Source organism: Episyrphus balteatus, chromosome 2, assembly GCF_945859705.1.
Source record: "Episyrphus balteatus chromosome 2, idEpiBalt1.1, whole genome shotgun sequence".
NCBI classification, from domain to species: domain Eukaryota; kingdom Metazoa; phylum Arthropoda; class Insecta; order Diptera; family Syrphidae; genus Episyrphus; species Episyrphus balteatus.
In genome coordinates this window covers 35,350,177-35,377,599 of record NC_079135.1, presented here as the reverse complement: position 1 = coordinate 35,377,599, position 27,423 = coordinate 35,350,177, and the positions used below count along the sequence as shown (strand labels likewise).

The 27,423-nt window shown below is 30.2% G+C and overlaps 2 protein-coding genes across 2 annotated transcripts in view; both read left to right on the top strand.

Moving 5' to 3' along the window:
- LOC129908615 (four and a half LIM domains protein 2) overlaps nucleotides 1-27,423 on the top strand; it is a 201,162-nt gene that overhangs the window by 21,441 nt on the left and 152,298 nt on the right. The gene's annotated exons all lie outside the window — the stretch shown is intronic.
- LOC129908618 (uncharacterized) lies at nucleotides 23,370-27,090 on the top strand. Its single transcript, XM_055985262.1, has one exon. The coding sequence runs from the start codon at nucleotides 24,199-24,201 to the stop codon at nucleotides 25,804-25,806; it is 1,608 nt and encodes a 535-aa protein (XP_055841237.1). The 5' UTR covers nucleotides 23,370-24,198; the 3' UTR covers nucleotides 25,807-27,090.

The window sequence follows — 27,423 nt, the reverse complement described above, 5'->3', positions numbered from 1 at the left end:
AACCCTACTAAAATGCTAAAAAACGCAAAAATCACTTGTTTTTTGGCCAAAGCGTATAATATTTGATAGAGTTAAAGGCTATAAAATACATCCTGTATAGCTTAGACTCTCTTCTATCTAAAAAATGTCGGGTGCCACCTCGCAAATGCAGACAAGTACTCGGCAACCCTACTAAAATGCTATAACTTTTCTTAAACCAGTGTTATCACTGGTAGGCAAAAAAACAAAAAAAAAGTCGAGAGCAAGAACTCTGTTACGTGCTGAATTCAAAACTGTTTACAGATTTATTCCATCTTGTCTAGTTTTTGACTTCTACTCATCACCTTTTTCACTTTAGAGTCTCAAAAACTAATTTCGAATTAAATGCTTTTTAATATTTGGTCTAAAATAAATATATATTTCCGAATTGTTTTGCTTTTTTTTCATCCAAATCAGTAGTCGAAAACTGGAATTTTTTTCAAATCTGCTTCAAAAAACATTAGTTACGTTAACCATTAACCATTTTAAAATATCATAAATTTATATTTCAAATACCTTTAAAAAAAAAAAAAATTTTGTAAAAAGAATAAAAATATTAAAGACGATAAAATATAGCTTTTTTCAATTGCATAAGAAGTTTTGCAATAAAAAATTTAACGATGATGTAATTCAACGCCAAAAGTCCCAAAAAACACGTTTTTGACCTGTTAATATTCAAATATTTCAAAAATGTGACGTGCCAGTGATATTTTGACTTCGGATTCGGAATCAGCACATACAAATCCTTTAGAAAAGTATGGTTTTTCGTTGCCGACCAGTGTAATTTATTTTTTCTTTTGTTTTTTTGACTCAATTTGTTTTATTAACCCTCTACCGCATACTAACCCATATATGGTTTATCGACTTCATATCGATTTATTCCCGTTATATTGCACCAAATGTCAAAAAGAAAAAACTTTAATAAAACTATGTCTATTTTTTTATAATTAACCGGTTTTTATTATCAGTAAGAGAGTCGTGATTCTGAAATAAACTCATTGTTTCAAGAGCATGTCTAAAGTGCAAATCAGTGAATAAAAGTGTAAACTTTTTGAGTGTTTTTTTATAATTAATAAGTAAGTTTCATCCAATTAAAAATAAGTTTCGTATGAATTTATTATACTTTAATATGTTTACGAAGTTTGTTTTTTGTTTTTTTTAATAATTTTTGTCTTTTTTTTGCGTTTTTTCCAAAACACCATATATGGGTTATCATGCGTTGGCGACTTACATTACTAATTTTTTTGGGAATTTTATTTTTTTTTGTAAAATGAATTCGAAGACTTTCTATGGAAAAAATAAGTCTGATAATGCTAAAACTGGTGATGGCTTTCGAAGTAATGACGATCTAGCTTCAGATTCTGACCCTTTTTAACATCAAACAAGCCATCTCCGAGCATTTTTGCAAATCTGCAACACCTACAATGTCACGAAAAAGGGGATGCCCTTCAGCTTTGGCAGGTGATCAAAGCAGAGATGGAACAAAACAAAGCTGAGGGAGTTATATACAAGTCACGGAAGTCCAGCCCCATCTAATCCCGAAATTTCAATTCACTCACAACAACCAAGGGCAAAAGCCGTTGAATTCAATGCTAACTGAAAACATGGACCATATCCCTGAATGGCAAACAAAAACACCAGTATGTCAAATTTGCGGACTGAAAACGTTTTGTGTGCGTGTAGAAAATGGAAGGTGTTCTTCTGCAACAATGATAAAAGAAAGAGTTTGAATAAATTCCATGAATAAGGAAAATCCAATGTAATAAAAACATACTTTACAAAACATACCTTGAATGCATACTAAACCATATATGGGTTATTAATTGTTTGCTGGAAATCGACTTGCTGCATACTAACCCATATATGGTTTATGTTTCTAAAAATGTATATATATGTAAAAAAATAAAAAAATTTATGTAATACCTTTTTTCAACCCCTAATAAACCTAAAAAGTTGTTAAAAAAATTTTTATTTCATTTCGTTCATAATTCATGCAGTAGAGGGTTAAGAGCCAATTTTTCAATCTTCTAATAAACAGTCAGTTAACTGTTCGACGAATAAAGTTATTAGGCTCATAAACAATCAGATAAAAACATTGAATTTTTCAATCAAGAATAATTTATTCTACAGAATAACAAAAAAAAAAAAAATTGTCAAATTCAAAAATATTTAAAATTTAACGTCATTTTTATTCATGATTGTTTTTGTTTTCTTGTGTTCCACTGTATTTTTTTTCAAAATTCTTTCAAAACAGCTTTGACAACTGACACAATATTTTTGTTGAGATTATTCCTTAGAATAATTTTTATTCGTCTCTGAATGAAGCAGATAGTTTTATTCATAGGAATAAGGTATATGTGCTTGTTGAAAAATTGATTTTTTCTCTATCCTTAGAAATAACTACTAACTGACTGTTTAACTGACTATTGAAAAATTGGCCCTAAATGTTAAAATGTGTGGTGCGTGTCCTTCGATCTTTTTCGTAAAAAAGATTAATTATAGCAAAATAATAAAAATATGTATTTGACGTAAGACAAAAATTATATATGTCACATAAGGCTTAGGTATTGAATAGGTTGGATGAGCTGTCAAAATTGTGCGTTTCAAAAACTTGCTGAAAACGTTTGCATTCTAGGGATGTTTAATATGGAAAATATGTTTGCATGTAAGTTAAATTGAATTGTAAATAATCTATAACGCCCTATTTTAACACCAATGGAATTTTTCAACACATGTTCTCTCGTAATTTCGAAATAAAATTTAAGTAGAACATAAACTGCTTAATGTTCTACTATTTCTTCCCCCTAAGTTATGTTTAACTTAGATGAATTTATGACACAGTTTGAAGTTCTTGCAAACCGCTATGTAGAACTTAGAGCTTTTCGCTCGACTTAAATATTTAAGTTCCGTTTCAGCAAATAGGCCTGAATGATATAAGACCCATTTTCAAAAATTGGCCTTATTTCATTAAAGTAATAAAAGTCTTCAACAGTTGGAAGAATCAATTTTGAGATGCCGAAATAAAACCTGCATTAATACAGTAGTCCCTCGATAATGTGAATTACCGATAATGCGAATTTCTCTAAAATGTGAATCGCCAAAAATTTTCATTGTCATCTCTAAAATGTGAACTTTGAAAATTTTTAGACTCTGTAATGTGAATTTCTTTTGTGTGTTTTTTTTTTGTTTTCTTGTTCGTGCACGCAATTTTTTTTATAATCCTGAATAATGGACAACTGTTATTGGTCTAGATAAATCTTAAGAAATATTGAATGCGATGACTTTTTTTTTTGAAATTTTGAAATGGAGTGTACTCGTAATAAGTTTTATTTTTTGATTTTTGTATTAATCTTTGAAAATTTTTTCAATAAATGCATAAACTGAGCTTCAAAAAAATATTTTATGCTACATTCATTGCTTATTAATATTGTTTTAATCAGTTTAATGAGAATCGGAAAAAGTTCCAGTAATGTGAACCCCTCTAAAATCCGAAAACGCCTTGTTTTAATTAGTTCACATTATCGAGGGACTACTGTATTAACAGTGTTCATAAAGATATCTGCCATCAACACCCTAACAATATATGCATAGAACAATAGTGAAATTTTTGGTTTAAATTTTTGATATGGTTTGCAATTTAATTTAACATGAATTTTTTTGAATGTAGGTTAGGTGGTTAGGTTAGGTACTCGTATTCGTGGTGATGGGTAACTAAATTCAGTTAAATTCGATAAAATCGGTTTAGGTTAATATTGTGTAAAATTATTTAAAATTTGTCCTGTCAAATACTTGAACTTTCAATTGAATTTTAATTAGTCGAATAAATTGGACGATGTTGGTGATTATGTAGATTATTGTGATAATATCGATTATGTGGCTGCTTTGAGCTTATAATTTGTGATAATTAGTAAAAGGTTTAAAACCAATGTAATTTGTTTTGGAAATAACAACTATATAATTTGTCAATTTTGGTTTTTATATTTGCATATATGCTTTTGAGATACACTTATTGTGAACTTTTTTTTACAATTTCCAAACAGTTTGAACTAAGTTTACATACTGTCTTCGAACTGTAAAAAAAAAAACAGAGTAAATATAGTTTCCATACAATTTTAAACTAGAGTTTAAGTATCTTCCATACAGTTTGCGTCTTTGCGAAAACTTTGCGTAACTTTGCGAAAGTTTCAAAACAATCTTCAAGTAATTTGCAAACAATTTTTAAACATTTTGCATGTTTTGTATGTTCATTTAGTTGACAATATGTTTGCGAATAGCTTGCAAGTTTGCATGCAGTTTGAATACATTTGCAAGCAGTTGCTCTTTATAGTTCACATTGTGATTCAAAAAGCTTGACGCTTTCTTAAATGAACGAAAAGTTTTGTTTTTGATCTAATGCAATTAAGCGGGTTTTCTGTAATTGAGTTCTTACTGTCAAAACATTTAACCCGAGATTACTTTTTTTTCCAAAACCTTAACTCCGTTCCGGTTGACTACCAACAACCATTATGACAATCTCCTTTTTATCTCCATCCACCAGAACTTAACTATAAATCTGAGCTCATTAAACGGGCAAATATGCGGACGTAGTTTTGCAAATCGATCTTATACCACACAATTATAGTGGGCGCACACTTTCAGGCCATACTGACCACGTTTTTTAAAGGAGTTTGTTGCGGCGCAGCGCGCATTCCTTCGCAATGAGTGCAGCAATGCTCAGCTTAGTCGTGGTGCTATGCAACTTCATCATGCAACAAAACTGCAAAGATATCTTAGCATCGTCGCGTCGACAAACCTGATTTGATGCAAAATTCCGTTTAATTTAGAAACAGGCAAGCTACTGTGTTTGTTGGTGCAGGTTCACAAAAGCCTTTAAACACAATCGCTAACACCAAGCACACATAACTATTTATTCTCATATCATCGCCGCACACCTCACCTCTCAAGAGCCAGATTGTCTGATTCATCTGCGAGCAAACGAGAGGTGGGGAAAAAATTTGCGTAGGTTTCCTGTTGGAATTATAATTCAAGAAAGTAAATATTTCCAAGTGCTTGTGAGTGCTCATAGCCAGCCGTAGTCGTAGCGTGCTCATTGATTGCACAGTATTTAATATAACAGACTCTAAAACGAGATTAAAGTGACACCAATCCCGATTTTGCGAAATCAGACAACATCAGCAACAGAGTCATAGCCCGGCAAGCCTCGGAAGTCGTATAGTATCCAAAAATTGTTTGTGTAAACCCACGTGGGCGATCTGGTTTACATATAGTCTCTCTCAATCTCTATGCCCAATGAAGCACTCGTAGGAATAATATGTTGATTTTGTAAATCAATCATTGTTCGACTTCCTGTTCAACCATTAAAATATTTAAAGCTGGTGCTGATCTTAGGTTTCAACAATGTGCCCATATGCCCCAATGACATCGACAAAAAGTTTGTTTTCTTTTTTTCTTATTGTATCTACCTTGGTAATCTGTTGCCAATATATCTAACGATTGTGTTGCCATCACCAGTCAAACAGAATAAATTAGACCAATTAATTTGAATAGTTCGGTGATACATTATGAGCCTCACATTAGTCAACAACAGAGTAGATAGAACTTGTGGATGAGATAGGTATTCTATATGCAAAAATCTAGGTAGATTTTTATCGTCACATCCAACAGAGTTGAAAGAACTCTTAACGACTTTAACGACGATAAAAGATTCTTTATTTTTCTTGTTGTTGTTGTCGTTGCATTTATGTTATGGTACCTAGATACTCTTAAAAAAAAAAAAACTTTTAATTGTTTGTTATGCAATTTAAAAAAAAACATTGACAGGCCAGGAAAAGGGAAAGGTATAAAGCACATTAAGTAACAAATTGCAATGATATCAGATACTTTGGTCTCGAGTTTGTGTTGCAGAGCAAGTGTGCCTACATTTAATTACAAAAAAAAAAAAAAAAAACGAAATAACAAAAACAAAAAAAAACTATGAATAGACAATGGACATGGCGCATGGGTAGACTGGAATGGTGCATAGTATAGTTGCAAAATTTATGACGACTTTCAATGCAATCTACAATTTGCCTGAAGCTGTAAAGTAAATTAAGAGTGGATATACAACACTCTACCTACTATTTATTTTTTTTTCAGTAGGTGAAAGGTTAAATAGACAAAAGGAATTAATTGATTCGATAAAAAAATTTTGTTTTGTATTTTTTTTTTTGATTTTGAAATATGTATTTTCATTTATGAGATATTTGTGAATTTGTGGTGGAATGTAATTTTACTTCGGGGGTTTTAATTAAACTGCACTTAAAAAGGTACAAGAATAACTTTGACAATGTAAACTTAATGAGCCAACCGGTTGACGATCCAGATGCAGCTTGAAAGTATACAAATTCGCCAAATTACTCTTGAAGATTCTGTATTTGGTGTTGGTAAAATGCCAAATTCTGTATCTCTTGCAGGGATTGATTTAAGATGGTCCCAATTTCAGTGCTTCAATCTTTGATGTCTTTCAATTTAGCACTATCACTTTCAAATACCAAAAAAACTAATGAGTCAATTAGCTGTCGTGAATTCTTGGCAAATTTGTCGTAAAAAAAAAATGTCGCGTCGGTTTTTTTTTGTTTAATAAATCCACTTGTTACTTGATAGTCAGTAGCACTGCTTGACAGTTAAGTTAACCCTACCAACCAACGAAAAATAATAATAATAATAATAATAATAATAATAATAATAATAATAATAATAATAATAATTTATAATAATTTTAACTATATGCCTGTAAGACCTAAGGCTTTTTAAATGCATACTGCACTGTACTAGTTAGAAGGAATAGAAAGATAGGAAAGAATTTGTTTGTTGGTACAGTGAATTGAGAATAAGATGATTACTAATCAAAAATAATAATTATTATTCCATATAATACCACGGGTGGCTTCCAAGCTGGGGGATAAAGAAAAGAATGCTGCCTGAAATAGGGCTCGAACCCACATTTCTAGGTTAGCAGTCAAGCACTACACCCACTGCAACATTGCCACCCGCAAAATATTACCTTAAAAAATAATTGACGTAAAAAGTTTTATCAAAAACCGATGGAGATATTAAAAAATTTTTCGTTGCCTTATCTATATATTCAAACAACTGAAGATATCTCTGACAATAAAAATATATCGGAAAGATTCAAGCAGTTTTAAAAAGAAGGAAAACATTTAGAAATGTCAGCTGAATTCAAAAATGACATTTCACTGACATTCAGCATCAACATTGACACTTCTAAACTTCTCTGAGAGCTGGACAACAATTTAAAAAGACAGCATAATATGGACGATGTTTAGGGACGAGAAAAATGTATGCGTTGAACTAGTCGGGATTCCTGGGAACAACCCCATTGTTAAAATTTTAAATGAGCAACTGCATTATGGTCAACAAAAATCATGTGATTTTATTGTTCTCTTTCTTTTCTAGTTTTCTTTTTTTTGTATTATTTTTGCACTGGTTCACTATGGTGTATGTGTAACATTTTCCTTATTGACAAATCTAAAGATTTAATGAAAATGATTCTATTAAAAAGAACTTAACCATACGAATTGACATTTGTTGACGATTCTCAGACCTTTCAAATACCTAGTTTAAGGGAGTTTTTCCATAGGAGATTTTAGAAAGCCTTACACAATAAAAAAAAATATTTCGTTTTTTCGGACCTAAAGAAAAAAAACTAGCTTCCAAAGAAGTGTATTTAAAGTTTTAGTATGATAGATAAAAAATGGTTCATAAAGTAATTGAGACCTTTACAAAGTTTCTCCGGTGGCATATTGAGTGGTTGCGTAAGTGGCGTAGATGGTAAAAAAAATTACTGAGTTTTCTAAAAATTGGCCTAAAATAGAAAAAATATATTTAAAAAACAAAGCCTACAATAGGTATAACCTTTTTGAAAAGGGAAGAAAAAAAGGCTTTCAATTAATTGTTTTTTGAAATACATTTTCAAACACAAAATTAAAAAAAAATTGTTGTTCGAAATAAAAAAAAAAAAAAACAGCTGTACCACAATATTGGGCGGACACTCTATCACGTTTTGCATTTATCCAGAATATGTTGTCCTCAAAATAAAATTTGCCTGGCAGTCGATGAGGGAAGCTTGTTATAGGGCGGGATCTTAGACTTGATTCATATTATCAAAATCAACAATATACATACATATGTATGTACATATAAATTTTCGATATACCAAATTATTAGCTCGACGAGTTTAACTTAAAAAATACTAGCAAACACTTGTAGTAGAGAATAATTCAAAGAAAAATAATGCTTTTGAAAAGTTTTATTTTTATTCTTTATAATAAAATGTCCCACCAGCGAATAAGTTCTCACATCACAAAATTAAAATTCAAAAAAAAAACCTTCCATTGAATATTTTTAAACAAATTTTTTTCTTCATATCCTATTTTACTTTTAATAACTTTGTACATTATTTTTTTTTTTTTATTTCAGGTAAGCAATTGGAACCTTTTGAATTTCATAAGATCAGAATAAATTGAATAATTAATTTCGAACACTAGGATAAACATTTTGTAAGTAGGAATTGTTTTACTATAAAATATACCTACATACCTAAGGTTTTTTCCACGAAGACTTCTTACTAGAATTTTTAAAAGGTTAAGTTTGACTCACACATTCGTTCAAGAAATCTTATTTTTTTGTATGTTTGCTGGGATTGTTGTTTATAGTATCAATCATTTAAAAATTTCAACCATTTTTCTGCTCCAAGACTTTGCCTAATATAGACTATATTATGCTTAGACATTTATCAATTGGTTTCTGATTGGATTCTTTCTTTGAAACTGATGTTTTCTGATATTTTTGTATGAAAATACATAACAATCCTAAGAAGTTACTTACTACCACCTTCCTTTCGATTTTAAATATTTCGAATGAAATGGTAACCGATTATTTCTTAGAAGGACTCACTTCTTGTTTAATGCCAAGCTTTCCTCTCAAATTCAAAAGATGTCCTACAAAGCAATGTACAAGTACATACATACTTTGTGAATGTTTTTGACCTATTTGCTCCTTAAATTATGATAACTCCAATTCAATCTCCAAAAAGTCGTATATATATATGAATTATGCATTTTTGTTTTTTGCTCTAAAGACATACTTTCCCCATAGAATAATCTTGGCAATCACGTCGATTAAAATATATTATTTTTCTTTTCCATTCTTTTTTTTTTTGGCATCACTTCAAGGTGTAAATGTTCGTTGAATTTGACTTTATAGTCCTTGGCTTGCTGCCCATCCAATTTATTAACTTTGAAATTGTGTTAACGCTAAACAAACAACCGTCCATCATAAGAAAATGTCCTCCTGCCTGCCGTTGGTTATTGGTGTTTGCCCTCCAAAAAAATTATGTTAAAAAATCAATCAAAACGCTCGCTTTGTAGTTGCTGATGATTTGGATACTGATTTGGAAGGACTTGTGAAGTCATTAAAACCATTATCCGCATTTTAACGTTGTTTGGTTTGGTTGTTAAAACAAATTAGGAGAACAAAATTTGTTGCTGTTTTTTGTCGAATTTTTATAATTGAGTTTAATGAAGAATGAAATCATTTTTGACAGGAGAGAAAAGAACATTTTAACTCATCAATTATGTTAATTGAATTAAAGTTCTCCCAAAGCAGTCTCTCTACAGAAGAATTTCTTTCTTTTTTTTCTTTTCTCTATTTTTTGATTAAATCTGGATTGTGTGCTAAATTTTGCTATCGAATGAAGATGAATCTCAAAAAACTTTGCTTCCTCTTTTATGGTTGCTTTTGTTTCGATTGTTGATGGGGTTCTAGTTTCCAATGCAGACCGAAAAGTGTGTACTCTGGTGCACTCTGACAGAAAAAAAGGACTCATATACTTTGAGTATAATGTAGGTAAAAGGTACCTATACCTGTATTCATCAAGTAAAAATCAGTTGATTCAATTCTTCATACATTCAGTTTCCTTTATTCAGCTTCAATAAAACACCACACGTCCTTGAGACGAAAATAAAAATACATTTTAAACAAATGGAAGGAGGTAACCCAGTTAAAGAAACTCTTGGGATTTGTTTTTTTTTTTTTTTTATTTTAAGTTCACCAAGCGTTATATCCTTTCAAGGTTGAATCAAAGAAGTCCGCTAAAAAGTCGAATGATGATTTTGTCAAAATTGAAAAGATTTTAGTTTGAAGTGGCCGGTGCATTAAAAAAGGGTGTCAAAAAAGGAAAAGGGTAGCGAATTCTTAAGACAAAAAGTAAAAAAAAAGGAAAACTATGAAGTACAAAATGCAGAAAATTTTATGTGAAAGATGGAAGTAGTTCAGATTCTTAAAGTTGATGCTTGTTTTTGGTATTTCAGTTTGCAAGTTCATTTTTTTCATAGAAGATGGCGGAAATATTAAAAACGCTTGTATTTTTCTTCAGTCAGTCCAATCCATCATCGACAAGAATTAAAAAAACTTGTTCCAACTATTGGAAGTTTCTTGCCCTAAATTAGCCATAAAAGTCCAAATGCCGCGCAAAACTGCATTTTGCATTCGTTCTACTGTCTACTTTTGAAAGTTCGCCCCCATGACTCCCTGTTACTTCTAATTAAATGTAAATAATTGAAACCTACAACTTTATTAAATAATAGCATTGCGCCCACCGACCGTTCCCATTTTACCGCACATTCGATCGAATTGATCTAGTTTCAATAAAAACAAAAATATCCCCAAATCAACGATCGTATTTGATTACGTTGGTTTTATTCACCACCTCTCCCGCCCACACCGACACCAACCACATTGCCATATCAAAGAGGTTAAATATTTTAACACCTTTGAAAAAAATAAAATTGATACTTAATTAAGATTTATTTTTCATCTGAAAACACTTAAAAGTGCGTTTGTATCTTTGTGTGTTTTTTTTTTGTTTGGTTAACCTATTTACAATGACAATTCAAACGAATGGGCGAATAAATGGCAGCAAGTGAAAATGTGGTGTGTGTTTTTTTGTTGTTGTTTGTTTGCCGATCACCTAATTGTTGTCTACCAAGAGAATGTACGTTGGCTGGCAGATTTCAAATTAGTCTATAACAACGGCAACTGGAGACTGAGAACGATCGTTTGGTTTAAACGGGCGCAGCAGCCTTAGAGACATAGAGAAATCTGTTCAAAAAAGATGTGTCTTAAATCATTAACTCTATTTATCTTGGCAATTTTTGATTGTTTGTTGTTATTTACTTTGACTTTTCTAGGTCGATTGGTAACATTTCAAATAATATAATTATTATTATGATGATGATGTAGAAAGTGTGTTGTTTGGGTGGATAAGAAAGATATCAATTTATTATTAATAAGATCTCTTTTAATTTTTTTCTTCAACGAGATAAATCAAAAGGTGGGTGATCCGATTGAAATTTGAAAGATGCTGTTTTTTTTCTGTTTTTTCTCTGTTCTATTATTCTGTGTCTTCAACTTTCATTAATAGCTCTTTTAATTTTTCAAAATATTAAGGTGATCTATCTATAGTTAAAAGTCATTTTTATTTAAATTTATCAGCTATTCAATTGGAATCGTAAAATTGACACCCAATTCATGGTATCAATAGAAAGATAATTTTGTTAACTTTTGAGTAATCAATCAATTATTTGAAAAATAGCTTTAATTTCGAAAATCATATTTTTAAATTTAAAAACATTCAAAATTTATTCAAGCATCTTGTATGCCTATGTTATTCAATGTTTCAATTCAAAGCAACTTAACAAACTTAAACAAAAAAGAAATCTCAGTCACCAATTTTCACATGCCAAGGTGAAAATATGTTTAGATAAAAATTGTCGAAAAATAACAAAAAAAAAGTAGACTTTGAAAATCCATATTTGTTTTTCAATTCAATTTTCCTGAACATTATATTGATAGATAAAGTATCTTCTTTTCTTCTTCATATGATCAATATCTATAAATGCTCAAATAACCGACTTAGTAAAAACATGGAAAATACGTTTTTTTTTCTTTTTTTGAATAATTTTTCTCAATGTTTTTTTTACAAAATTTTATTTTTAACGCTTCTTGGAGTAAATTTTTTTTTTTCGTAAATGAAAAAAAATATAATTTGTTTTTTAATTAATGTTTTGATATTGGACTTAAACATCTGAGGTGACCCAGAAATGTTATTCTAGTGTTTTTTGCTTCTTTTTCTACAGCTTTCAGGTACCAATTGTTCAGATTGATTATTATATTTATTAAGTACTCAAGATGTAGCCTGAATATTGAGTACCTAACCTAAGTATGCTTGAAAAATAAAATGCACGACTGAGTTTTATGTTAAAGTTGCTTTTTAAAAAATTAATAAAAGAGTTTTTTTTTAAGAAAACAAAAAATTAGACTTAAAAAATAATATAAAATTTAATTGAAAGTTAAAAAAAATCTCTTTAAATGGTTTTGGTTTTAAATCAGTTGGAGCCGTATTTTTTTAAATAGTTTTTTTCTTTTAAATACAAAAGTTTTCCAAAAATTTTCAAAAAAAAAAAATCGCTATGCAACTAAGGGCCAATTTTTCAATAGTCAGTTAAACAGTCCAGTTAGTACTTATTCCTAAGGATAGAGAAAAAATCAATTTTTCAACAAGCTGATATAGCTTATTCCTAAGAATAAAACTATCTGCTTCTTTCGGAGACGAATAAAAATTATTCTAAGGAATAATCTCAACAAAAATATTGTGTCAGTTGTCAAAGCTGTTTTGAAAGAATTTAAAAAAAAATATAGTGGAACACAAGATAACAAAAACAATCATGAATAAAAATGACGTTGAATTTTAAATATTTTTGAATTTGACAATTTTTTTTTGTTCTTGATTGAAAAATTCAATGTTTTTATCTGACTGTTTATGAGCCTAATAACTTTATTCGTCGAACAGTTAACTGACTGTTTATTAGAAGATTGAAAAATTGGCTCTAAAAAGAAAGTATTTATTGACACATAATAACTAAGTTTAAATAAAGTCATTAATTCGTTTTCGAAAAAATTATTTAAAAATATAAAAAATCGAACTTATTATTTGGGAAATTCAAAAATTATATTTTATTATTTAACATTTTCGTATAAAAATGTTCATTCAAATCGATTAACCAAGCCCGAAAATCAGACGTCAAGAAAACGTTTCTATGGAAAGTACCGTTAATAACGGTCCAATTAATAAAATTTCAATTTCCCCTCTAGAGATTCAACAAAAACTTAAACATTTTTGGAGTAAATCCTTTGAGCGGTAAAATCTGACGCTCGAGATTGAAATACACAGACAGACAGACATACTTTTTTCACATTCTCTACCGCCGTATTGTCTCGAGTTGGATTTTTTTTACGAACCTTTTTATAATGCTATAGCACCTATCTACAATCTACATACAGGGTATCCCAAAAGTAATGGTTCAAACGAAATATGCTGATAGGCATAAACTGGGATAAACCAGTCACCAAATTCTGAGAGCCTTTAAGTTGGAATCAGCATACTTCGTTTGAACCTCTTATCTTTTGGGACATCCTGGTATATTGCAAGTAAAAATGACGAAAAACTTTGAAAAATCAAATCAATGGTATTGGTATCAGTGTCCATTTTGACTCTAGACCAATTTAATTTATTTGAATTCGACCCATATAACCAGACAACTTTAAAAATGAAATGAAGTTTTTATTTTTTTTTCGGCGTTAAGAAAACAAAAATAAAAATATTGTTTAAAAGCACATACAATGAAAATCTGCAGCTTAAGTTTTTACACACTTTTGCCTACATTTATTTATAAATATAAGTAACAAAGAACTAAAGAAAAATTAAACAACCAGTCGGTTTGTTGTCAAGTCCAATAAAGTCTGAATTAATGTAATTTCATTATAAACTGAATCACGTCATCCCCGGTTAAAGATAGGTTACTATAGCATTTACCCTCTGGCTCTGGTGACGTCCCACTACATAACCAAAACCACCTTCAAAATAATAAAAAAAATTAACTCTTAAAAAAGACATAAAAACTAAATTGTAGCTGTATCATCTGGTTATGTTTAAAAAAGAATTCAAAATTTAAAATACGACCAACAACTGTCAATCAAAATGGTCAAAATATACTTTAAAAAAAAAATGTTTATAAATTATTTTATATTCTTTAAATTGTTTTGTTGTCGCGCGTTCTACTTCATAGAATGACGATGATGACGACCAACAACGATATGATTGTAGGTTTGGTGTACTCGAAACTCGACTCATATTTTTTAACATTGTGTAGGTGTCTGTTTTTGGATTTTATCATCATGAACAGCGTTGTTATTGTTCGTATACAAGTCAAAACCTAGAATTAGGGTCGTAAATTGACCGTGTCTGGGAACTTTTGTTATGTATGTAGTCGATTCATTGTTTGCTTATTTACTCGTATAGATTATATTAACAAATTTTTGTTTCCTTAATATTACTTTTTTAGAGAACGTGCTAGTGACCTTAATTAAACATAATTTCTCATCAATACAAGAAGTTTATAAAATTCATTATATTAGCTTAGGTAAATAAACAAAAAAATAAAACACAATTTTTCTTCAATAAAATTGTGTCTATTGAATAATAAAGTGTTTTAATCGAGATCGTTTGTGTAGGAAATTTATAGGGTAACTATTCACTCAATAGATGATTTGTAACACATACATAACTTGAATTTTCAAATTTTTGGAAATTGCTTGCAAGAACAAAGCTTTATTTTCCAAATATAAGATTAGGATTAGCTTTAATCTAGTTTCCGAGTTCCGATGTTCTCTTTCTGGATTGCATAAGTCTTATTCTGTGAACTTCTTCGATTCTCGGTTTTCATTAAAAATTTAACATTTTCACAAAGTTCGATATATGTACATATATCTAGTCTATACAAATTTTAAGTCGATTTTGCGACATTTTTTTCACATACATATCGTCGGCTTAGAGTGTAAACCTGCTAACTCCACATAAAAATGATTTCAAAAATTGATTTAAAATACAAAAAGTTTTCAAATCTTATCCATTCTTTTACATTTAAAAGTACACGGTTAAAAATTCTGGAGTATTTTTTAATACAGCTCTTGTATTAAAGCTATTTTCAATACAAAAAACAATACATTTTAATACCTCCAAAATATTAAAATTATTTTTAATCTTTTTTGTACTAAATTTCAATATTTAAGTATTAAGTTCACTACTTGTAATACAAAAATTATTGGAAAATAATCTCCGTGGGTTAAATTCTAATCTTGTATTGAATTTTAATACCGCTGTATTACATTTTAATATAATTGTATTAAAATATAATACAAATTTATTAAAAACTAATATAAAAAGTAAATTGTAATACTAGAATATTAAATTTTAATCAAACGTCAGCAGCCACAGTACACATAATAAGGTAATATATTCCGAACGTTATCAAAATTTGTTTGTCAAAAATGGGCACCAATCTGTCAGGTCGGCCTTTAATTTTTATATTTCAATCGCAGTAAACAGGAAATTTGTTTTTGTTTTAATTTATAAAATGTCATTTGAAAAAATTATAAATTAAAAAATAACAAATTTCCTTGTGTTTCTTCGCGGAAAATGGTGGATAATTGTTAACAAATAAGTGGTGTGGGTGGTTTTTCGGTTTTTGTGCGTTTTTTGTCGGTAAATAAAAGAAATAAGATTTACGGTAGCTGACATTGGTCGCCAAATTGTCATGTTCTGACAATTTGGCGACCAATGTCAGTTTGGAAAAAAAAATGAAAAAAATCCATTGTTTGAGGTACCTTTTCTAAAAAAAAAATTTAATTAATATTTGTAAATTTGTACTAATTTGAAAGCGCTTTGTGTTTTTTTGAAGCAAAATACATACATTGCAGATGAATTTTGATCGGCAATAAGATTTTACATGCCACAGTTTGTGAAACAGATAAAATAGAGACAATAATATCACCATTATTATATTATTTATGATTAATATTTATTTTCAGTAATGAATTTAGGAAAAGAATACATATTATTTACTTTAAAACAAGTTTGTACATATTAAATTTCTATTTTTTGTTTTTAATAAAAATTTAATTTTTCGAAAACTTTTTAATGATTTAAATTGAAATATTTGTGTGTTGCAAGCAAAAACATATTTTTTTGAGCCGAAATTAACAGTACCTGCCGTAGAACCATTTGACTATCTTTGACTATCTTAAAAAAAAAAAATCAACCCATATTATCAAAATTGAAAAAATTTTAAATATTAGAAATTAGCAAAATCTATAAAATATTATTTTGTTTTGGAATAAAAAAAAATAGTTTAAAATTAAATTTTTTGAAAATGGGTCCATTTTTTTTTTTTTTAGTTTAGTTTAAAGTGTTGATCAATATTTTTTATATTGGAATACCAAATTGTTTTTCGAAAAATGTATGACCGCTTGTATACCTAGATTAATAGAAAAAATTAAAGTATCACAAAGAAAAAGGCATTTTTCAAAAAATCTTAGTTGAAATTGGTCGAGTGTTTGAGAAAGTAATTTCAAGCTAATGGTCTTTAATATTAATATTAAAATACGAAACATTTTTCAAAATCATCTTCATCGCGAAATCCTAATGAAAACAGTAAAAAAAATTCAAAATTTTCTATGTTCTTTAACTTTGAATGACTGACTTAACATGTTTACTCAGCTACAATTTGTTATTTTGAAGACCTTTATTCGATCACTTCCAGTAGAGAAATTGAACTTTGAACACGAAATGATCGTTTTTTCTTTCATCATCGATATCTCAGCGAACAAATAAACGTTCAATTAAACGTACAAAAAAAATTTTTTTTTATAAAAAAATAATTAAAAAAAAACACCGTAATAAGTTTTAAAATAAAGAAAATTAAATAAATTCCATATTTTCTGTTTCCTTCAAATTCTACATAAAAACGTTTAACAACCTTAATAGTGCATTTATTTATTTTGGCTTACAAAGTGTAGTGTTCCTATATTTGTTTTACTTCAATTTAAATTTGCTCGCAAGAATCAAGGTGTTTTTCGCTTGATCCTAAAATTGTGTGGGAAATTAAAGTTTTTGTAGATCAAAAGAGTAATCAGAGTATACTTGTAGGCTAAATAAAAAGGTGGAGATGTATAATAGTACTTCTATGATTAAAAACTTATACAATTCACGTGGGTTGTTCTGAATAATAAACGAAACAAGAAATTACAAATTCCAATCAAATCGGTTTCCAGATGGTTTTAAGTTTGTAAAATGAATTCTCACCAACCAAAACGTTTCTAAAGGAAAAACGTTCCTATTCAATATCCATGAAGAAATTATTATTAAGCCATAAATTAAGTTTCCTCTTAGGCATAAGGACATTAAAAAAGAAGAACTGAAAAATAAACCGAAACTCTTCAAACTTGTCCGTCCCACCCATTCCTACAAAAAAAAAAAAACAGAAAGAAGACACTGCCAGATACATAAGTACTTTATCTTAATTGATTTAAAAGAGTGTATACCTACTTAAATCTCCGGCACAAATTATCGCTTCTTATTCCAACATTCTTAAGTTGTTACACATCACACCTACACAAAAGATTTATATACTGATTTATAATCAGAAAGTTCCTTGTGGGCTATAGTCTCTTTATAGACTTGTGAATAAATGAACCCATGCGGGGGAACGCCTTCACCTCCATTATAAAGGAATTACTGATATTTATACAATGCCACGCGCGGCTGGTAGGTATCGTTCCGGTAATATCCGATTTCCTCACCGGAAGGAAATTTATGATACAATTCTCCTTCTCTTGAATCCTTGGCAATAAAACAACTTGATCCACATAAAAAAAAAAGAAATCATCCTCACATCCTTAAAAATCCTTAAAGGAATATAATTCACTTGGCGCAGCAAATTAGCATTCATTGTGTCATGTTAATGTCTCAAACATAGATATTTCCATATCGCCATCATCCTCTTCCTCTTCCGTATCTACTCGAAATGGCCACTTACATGGCAAATAAAATAGTCCATCAGAGCTCTAAAATACAGGACAAATTTGCACAATGAATATACAGGAAGAAATTGAGAGGAAATGGGAAGTAGTAGTACCGATACCGACTCCAACTGCCACTGCATCCAATTATAAATCGTGTCCTCCTTTTGTCCAATCGACCAAACTGTACCAAACGACGACGACGAGGACGACAAACGATGTGATTCAATGACGACGAGAGGTGGAACTCGGAAGTACTACTCATCTACACTTTCACAGAGAATGGGTGGGCTGGTACATAATAGCTTAATGCTCACATAAACACTCGAAATGTCCTTCTTAAAAGCTTCCGGATCTGTTTTGGTTGTCGTTGGTCGTTGATTTCACTTCGACACTTGCACACTTCCCTCCCAGGAGTCCACTTTGTAAGAGGGCTGGACTTTTGGACTGACTGCGTTATTGGAATGAATTCAAAGCGTGTTTCATTACACACGTTATTGAGTAATAACTTTTCTCGAGTTATTTCCACTGCAAAGCCTTTAAAATATGCAATGGCTGCAGTAGCATCCACAAAGACAGGCGACGACGACGACCAAAGAACATGTCGTCATTATCCGCAAGTCCTTGAGAGGCTGTATAAAGTTGGTCTAATTTATGAAAACAACAACAAGAAACAAGTAATATAGTAATTTGAGTGTGAAATGAGATTTAATCGATGAATTTCTGACCAAAAACCAAGTTTATTGGTCAACAAAAGGATAAATTACATACATCTATAAACCGACACTGATGTCTATAGTGTGTTCAAAGGTCACCACGAAAGTGCCACAATATACCACCCTTTTATAGAATATCCTGTGTGCGGATGGGGCTACTCTGACAAAGTGACGGCCATCGGCCATTCTGATGTGGAATCAAGCTATAAAAAAGAGTAAAACTTGACATTCAATACTGTTGTTTGGGGAAACATAATAGTTTGCTCGTCCGATTTCAATTGTTTGGTGGCAATACTATTTGAAAGCTTAAGCAGAAAAGTAATGGCTGTAAATGGGATTGGAATTAAATTGGGATTGAGATTTTGATATGTTTATTAACGAATTGAGTTAATTTTTATTTGATGATTACTATGCCAATTGGGTAAGCTGTATCCATACAAATTGGAATATAATTTTTGTTATTGGCCTTTTTAATAGGGAAAGCTGATGCAAGCTCAAATTTTTAATTGATTCTTTTGATCGGCACGTTATTTTATATACATATATTTATATACATTTTTAATCCTGGTATCGGCATGAGTTCTCTTTTGAGTGCTGCTTTAACAAGAATTAATTTGAAAAAAATAAAATTCGTTACAGTTTGTATAAATATGGTACTGAAAACAGTTTTTCGGCACAGTAGTGCTTCGCTAAATACCCAATCCATTTTACGATTAAAATTATATGGCATAGCTTATAGGAAAGTGGTACAGTGACAGAAATAAACATGAATGTTACATTTGCATCGAAAATCAGGAATGAGTTGCTAGGTACTTATATGAATAAATTAATTCGTAAATAATTCTTCGAAAAAAAAAAGAATATACCTACTACCCAAAAATGAGTGATGAAAAAATCTAGGATTGGTGAATTAAAAGATCTACAAATTTTGTTTGCATATTTTTTTGTTCATAACTTCAAAAATATTGAGAATAATCTTCAAAAAATTTGTTGGTTTTATTTTTATCTTAAAAAAAAAATTGTAGCATAAGTTTATGTTTTGCTTGTGGAAAATATTATTTTTTCGATTGATTTTTTTTCTGAAAAAAAAAATACCGAACATTTTTTTTGATTTTTCAATACTCTTACAGCATATTTTTGTAAAAACTTTTACATAGTGCAAGAAAGATCTCAGTTGCTATTGTAAAAATTCGATATTTTCTAAGCAACAACTTAAAAAAGAGTATTTGAAATATTTTTTTTGATAAGACTCACAGACTTGAAGTCTGTCCTACAGGGGAAATTAAATTCTTTTTGATACCAAAATTAACAGTAATTTTCCATAAGATCAAAATGAAAAATGGTATGTTCTAAAAAAACGGCTTAAACGATTTTGTTGAAAATTAAAATACGTATGTAGAGTAAGTATTGGTTTCGTGTAAAAAAAAACATTACGAAAAGGTCCAAAAAAGTGGATATCGTAATTCCGTCCGTGCGTGTCGGTCGGTCTGAGCGTTCTTACGTCCATTCGTCCATCTGTACTCATTACATATGTACGTAATATTCAAAAGAATTGCAATAAAACTGCATTTTTGGTTTTTCTCAAAAAAATCAAATTACAAAATAAAAATTCACTGAACAAAAATTTGTCCTCCATGTCGGCTCTTCCCGTATGCCATTTAAATTTCTTTAAAATTCAAATAGATAATATACAAGCTAATGTAAAAGCTCTTTGACTTTGATTTTTGACTTTCTCTTAAAATATTTAACCGATTTTCACACGTTTTAGTAGGTATAACTCTTATTTCAAAATTAGGAAAAAATTAAAAAAAAATTATTTTAGCTTTAAGAAAAAATATTTTTTTTTGGAAAAAAATATTTTTTTTTTTGGAAAATAAGTACAAATTTTTTTTTAAAACGAGTCTATGAATTTGTCTGGATCTGTTTGGCCCAAAAACGGTCTTTTTCGACATTCAGCTATTGAAAATTATTGCTTCGCTAATTTCAAATATGTAGGTACCTTAATTTTAATACAAACGAGTATTTAAAAAAACCCTGGGTCCTTTTCCTTTAAGTAGAGGTTTCCGTTTAAAAGTGGCTACCCAATGTATTTATTTTCATTATCAACTTATATTTCATTTGGCATCACCAATTTTAACCTATGTTGTATAACCAACCTTATGAGCTAAGTAACCTGAGGGACGCCTCTCCGCCTATTAGGAACTATTTTTAATAAAAATTTCCCATATCGTCGCGCGAGAATTGTTTTCTCGTAAACGCCAATTTTGGAATTTTGGGAAATCGCATTTTAAGGTTTGAGCTTCTATAAAAAAAACTGTCCGATAGATTTTTTTCAATTTTTAATAGAATATTTTGTGCGATATCTTCTTCTTATTTATGTTGTCAAAACTGCCACATCTGGTTTGGTTTTTAAATTATAAAGGTTTTTACCCAAAATCAGTTTGTCGTAAACGCCACCAAAATCAACTTTTTTTTCCATCCCATACACGTACGACAAAGTAGATGCACGTACGACACTCCAATATAAATTTTCAATTTTCTTAGTTCGTTTTTGTTTATTAATTAAACATTACAAAAATAGTTTCTTATTACATAGAAGTAGTATTGGTTTGACTTAGAGGCTTAATTACAAAGAAAAAACAAAATGGGTCATCCTATGACGATAAACATGAAAAAAAATAAAAAAAAATAAAAAAAAAATATTTTTTTTAACAATAAATAAAAGTCATCCTATGACTATAAAACATGAAAAAAAAATAAACAAATTTTGGTTAAATTAATAATTAAATATATGATCATAAATAAAAGCAAAATTAGATAAATATCAAATTTAAGAATTTATTCTAATTTTTTGATTTGAATAACGCTTCATAATATTCTTGGTCTGATTTAAGCATAAATATGAAAAGGCTTTTAATAGGTATCATTATTCTTATCCTTAGTTATCGAGTTAGATTTTTTAGTAATTTGAAGACATTGGTTGAACAAATTTACAGGAGTTGCTATGGTAGGCTTTTTGTATCTTTTAAATATTGATGCGCTTTTATATTCCACTTCTGTAACAGCAGTCGCACTGATCCTTTGTTGGCTTATAAAACGACAAGTTAAAATTGTAATCGAATTCCCGTCAGTAAATTATGTTGTTTGACGGGATTATATGAAGATTCCTTGTAAAGCCCTATATTTTATTTACTTATATTTAAGTGGCTATCAAATTACTTCCTGCTTGTACTAGCCCTGCAATAGTGCGAGTCTATTATAGGAAAGCTTGCTATATGGTTCCAAACGCCTTTATTTCGATAGAAGATCAACAAGTGTACATATTTATAGGGCACACACACTTCCATATTGTGTCAGATCGGTACTTGCGACCGAGGATGAGGTCTAGTATCTATAGCGGCAGGAACAAACAACAAGAACCATGACAAAATTAAATACAACATTTGAGATGTCTCTGAAATGCACTTTTTTCTTAATTTCTTATAAATTGCACCTCTAAGAATAGAGCATAACCTCACATAGCGCAGAGCTTAATACAGCCCATAGTTTTTAAATTCGTTGTCCTTATAGAACATGAAGTCCTTATTTTCAAAATAACTACTTTTCTAGTTTATATTCTCTTTGGGACATAAACCTACATAGACAAAACAATTTTAAAATTTCGTTCGAATTTTTCTACCGTATCTGTTTTGTACGACGTACGACAAACCAGCACTGAAGAAAAAAAAGATGAAAAATACATAGAATTTTTGTCGTAAACGCCAAAAGTTGGCGCTTACGACAAACCAAACCTAATCCTATGCTTATTTTGTGGATATACGACAAAATGCATACCAATTATCTCAGTAACGGTAAACGATAGGACAAATCTGATAACAGAAATGAAAAGAGAACGTTCTAAAATATATTACTACATATCCAGTTTAAAAAAGTGCATTTTGGCGTTTACGACAAAACAACTCTCGGGCGACGATATGCAATCTAATACTTTTGTTAATATCACCTGTTTAAACAATCTAATTGGCGTATTCATTGGTATGTATATCTAAAATGAAGCTTTAATACCTCATAGATTTATTGAAAAAAAAAAAAAAAAAAAAAATCATGAAGCAAAGGGTTTTGTTTGTTACTGTGGTAATTTATAATCCCGCAAAAGCTACAAAAGGTTATCAACGATTGATGCTGAAGATATACAACTGCTTACGGAATCAATATGCAATAAATCAGTTGAAACTGACCCTTGTAGTAATTTCTTGTGATATCAATCATTTTAAAAACTATTTTCAAAATTTTGCACCGTTTTTGGCGTATAACGATTTCAATTTTAAAGCTAAAATATATTCGTATTAATCTTAAGTAAGTGAATCTAGCATATGTATATGATTACTGAATGCTGTCAATAGACGCTCTAATAGTCTAAGTCAACCTCCAACAAAGAATTCACACCAAATTAGCGAACATGTGTCTTTAGACTGTAACAAATTGTGTGTATATAGCAATTTTTTTTTTCTGTCTGGTCGCATTTTTCCGATGACAATAGTAAATATTTGTTTTTTATTTTATTTCTACAAAAAAAAAATATAAATCGAATAAATCAAATCTTTAATTTAAACTAAACCCGATTTGCATCTATTCTTTACTTGAGTGAAAGTTGTTGAAATTTTTACAAAAAAAAAAAATAAAATTAATATAAAATCCAAACTAACAACCCCCACAAAAATTTTGCCATCCAAATCCCATAATGGGAATTAACGTTCATATAATAAACATTGCGTAGGAAATAATTTTCAAACCAGTCCAAAAGCAAGTCGAGGTTGTATTTTGCATATCCTCGAGGCTTATTTTATTTTTTCTTCGAACAAATGTTCAATTTCATCAAATACTTGTCGATATAAAGTTGTGTTACAAGAAAGCCCACACGAAAAAAATTAAAAAATCAAACCCAGTTCAATTACCCTCTTTACAACAAGAAACTTCACTTTTACAAAGTTTTTATTTTCTGCAACAAAAAAAAATGCACATTTTGTCACTAAAAGATAATAATTCCTCTGAATAATCATAAAAAAAGCTTCAAAATAAAACTTCAAATTTTTGTTGTCATATTTTTGTTTGTTTAAATCAAACAAAGGCTTACCTCCAATAATTCTAAATACAAAAAATCTACGCAAAGAATAACACTCACACACACAAACTTTTTACCTTGCAATCAAGATTGTATCTTTGTATCTCGAAAAAATAAAAAAAACCTCACATGGATCGATCTTAAATTTGATGACTATATAGCTTTAGCTCACAACAAACTCGTCGTAGTTGGTTAGTTTGTTGGTTGGTCGGTTGCTTAGGTGAGTCTGTGTATAGTCTTGAAAAGTAGGTATGCCTCAGTTGCTAACACACTTCGTGATCGTGAAGGTTCGTCGTCGATATTAATTTTGTAGATTTTCACGCGTTGAGTTTACAAAAAAAAAAAACAACAAAATTAACATAAATCATGTCATTTTTGCGAAAAGTTCGAAACTCAATATCTCGTGGTAATAGTTCAACACGTGATAGCACTCCAAATAGTCGTCGTTCTTCATCGATTGAAAGTCACAATAACAACAACAAACGTAGAGATTCAATTGAATCTAAGCCAGGTGAAGGCTTACAACGAAGTGAAACCTTCACTATTGAAAATGATAAAGAATCAATTTTGAAAAAAGCCAAACCTACAAAGAAACAAAAAGCTTTTAATAAATTTGGAACCTACACAAGAGCTAGAAAAACTCCAGAACCTCCTGAACCAGCAACAGCTGTTGAAGAAGTCAACGACAATACTTACTATTCATGGAAATCAGGTATTGTAGCTGATCCTGCTGAAGCTGCTCGGGACCCTTTCAATGTTTTATATGAACAACCATCAAGCTTACAATCGGATCTTTCTGGTTACTCAGATAGTAGCTGTAGTCGTAAGCAAGGATTCTCCGATAATAATAATCGTAAGCAAACACAACCTATTGATAGTTCAACTTTCAAAAAGAATCGTGTGTCAAGACAGCTGAGGGAACAATTGGAACAGTTGAAAAATCCTCCAGAAATTTCTGAAGAAATTGAAAATGACCCGGAGAAATTCCGTACCATTACTATCAATAGTTTTCGTCGATCTTTTCGTGAAAAATTTCTAGCGAAACAAAATGAAGTTCCACATAATCCGTCATGGTTTGTGGGAGTTGATCCGCCACCAGAAGAAGGAAGAACTGATGAAGACAAAGATCGAAGCTCACAGCAGGACAAATATGTTTATGATAATGAAAGTTACCGGCCGACATCACGATCACCAGTAAGGATCAGAACTCCCTTACAAAATATGTACTCAGTTGGGAATATATCTCCGACTCGAAGTATGCCACCGGTTAGGAACATCTCCCCGGTTAGAGACATGTCTCCGGTGAGAGATGTGGTACCGCCTATTCGGCCAGCTCGGACAAATGCCATATCTTCTGTAAGACGAACAGAAACTTGCCGGATTGAACGACCACCCGTAGGTCCATCAGTCCGAATTGAGATTAAGAATTCCATAACTCCAAATCAACCTGGAAGAATGGTGCCAGTGGGGGTAGCCAAGCCAATGCCCTCACAAGTTGTTAATCCCCAGCAACCAACTCGTAACAGTCGTTACGACTCACCAGGACGTGGTTGGAATCAGCAGTCATCTCAAAGAAATCACGAAAAACAAGGTCGTTACCAGACTTGTATCCAAATAACCTCCAGTGACCCTACTTACCCCATCAACAAAGAACCAACTCGTGTGAGAATTTCTGGAAATGAACGATCACCTCTTCGATATATTAATTCGAAGAGAAATGATCATCATCAACAGCCAATGAAGAAACAAATATATTTCGGTGACAATATACCACCGCCAATTATGGAAATGCATGGTCCTGTTAAATATAGACAACAACAACAATATCAGTTAGATGTTAACTCCTACAATACACGTCCATCGAGACCAACATCCGGAATAATCAATCGAAATGAGCCCAACCGATATTATTCCAACATGACGCAATCTGTTCCTAGACGTTCGCGATCACCAATTAAGGTGCCATGGAGATAGAGTTTGTGTGTGGGTGAACTTGGCTGGCTGGCTCTTAAACATACCAACCAATAACACAGTGCATTAAGTTAAGACTGTTCGCTTACAAAAAAAAGAAAATCAATTTGATGTCTTGCCATTTCCTTCGAATCATTTATCATTTAACAATAACATTTTTTTTTTAAATAAAAAATTATATCGAATATACTAAGAAAATGAGGTGGTTTTTTCTGTTAAGTCAAAAGATTTTATTTAAAGTTTGATTGCTTCATTTGAATTTCGCCTTCATACCGGTACTTTTGTACATGAAAATAATTGTTGTTTGATATTAATATTTGTTTTCATTCCAAAACAAAAAAAAATTACTGGTTTATGCCGCAGGCAATTTGACGTTAATTTAAGTTTTTTTTTACTTCTGGTGGGCATTGTTTCGTTTGTTTGTTGTCAGTTATTTATTATTAAAATGAGATCATGGAAGTTATATTTACTAATTCAATCATAAATGTGGGTAGTTTTATAGCAAATTAGAGAAACTGTTTGTTTTGAAGTCTTTTTAGTTTATAAAATATTCAAAACCAGCAAACAGATGTTGGTATTTTGTTCCCATGTTTGTTGTAAGGCACATGCCTGAAATACCATACCAATTTTAGGGTTCTGAGTAATTCTTGGGCATCTGGTTGAGTGCAAGAACATGATTCTAAAGTATAAGTAAAAAAATAAGCTCATGACTTTTGACTTTAAAGGTCACCATATTAGTTTTAATGTGGCGTCACAATTCCAATGACCAGCAAATAAGCAAGATGCTTCCAAAAGAAAATCATTTGTCAAATTACGATGGTTATTTTAGAAGTTATGATAGAACAGATGACCATACGGCATACATATATAGATATACAGACTAAGAGTGGTGCGCAAAATAATAGGTGTAAAAACGAAATTTTTTTAAAGGCTTTGGTTTCGTTGGGAAATATATCTCACCATTCTTTCATGGGGTTGTCGTTGTTTCACGTTCATCCAGTAGTTTCGTTTGATGTATCAACTCTTTTAGGGTACCGTTGTCAATTTCACTAATAAATAATAATAAAAGTTATTAGTTATAAAGAAGCTCAACTTATTTTATTCAAAAGGAAAATGTAAAAAATAAAATGCACGACTTGACACGTACTTGCTCTTATGCTAAAAGTAACTCTAATGTTAAAGCTTTTTATTCAAGAAAATTAGGAAAAATTTAAAATTTGATATTTTCAAGAAATTTCATAAGAGTATTAGTGTATAAAAATAAAATCTGTTTTTATAATAGATTAAACACCGTTTTAAATGATTTTTTGCAAAAAAACAAGTATTCCATTTTATTACTTGTATAAAAATGTATTTTTTAGAAAAAAAATCGAAAATCGTTAGAGCCGTTTTTTAAAAAAATAATTTTTTATATATAAAAAATTCGCAACATTTTTCAAAAAAAAAAGTTGGTATGCCATTGTGAAGAAATAATTAATTTTTACATAAAAAACGAAATTTAAAAATTTTTCAGTAAACCGTTTTCAAAAAATTGATTTTTCAAAAAAAAATTTTGAAATATTTTTTAAAAACCCAAATATGCGTTTTTTGAAAATTTTCTAAAATTTTAATATTACCTTT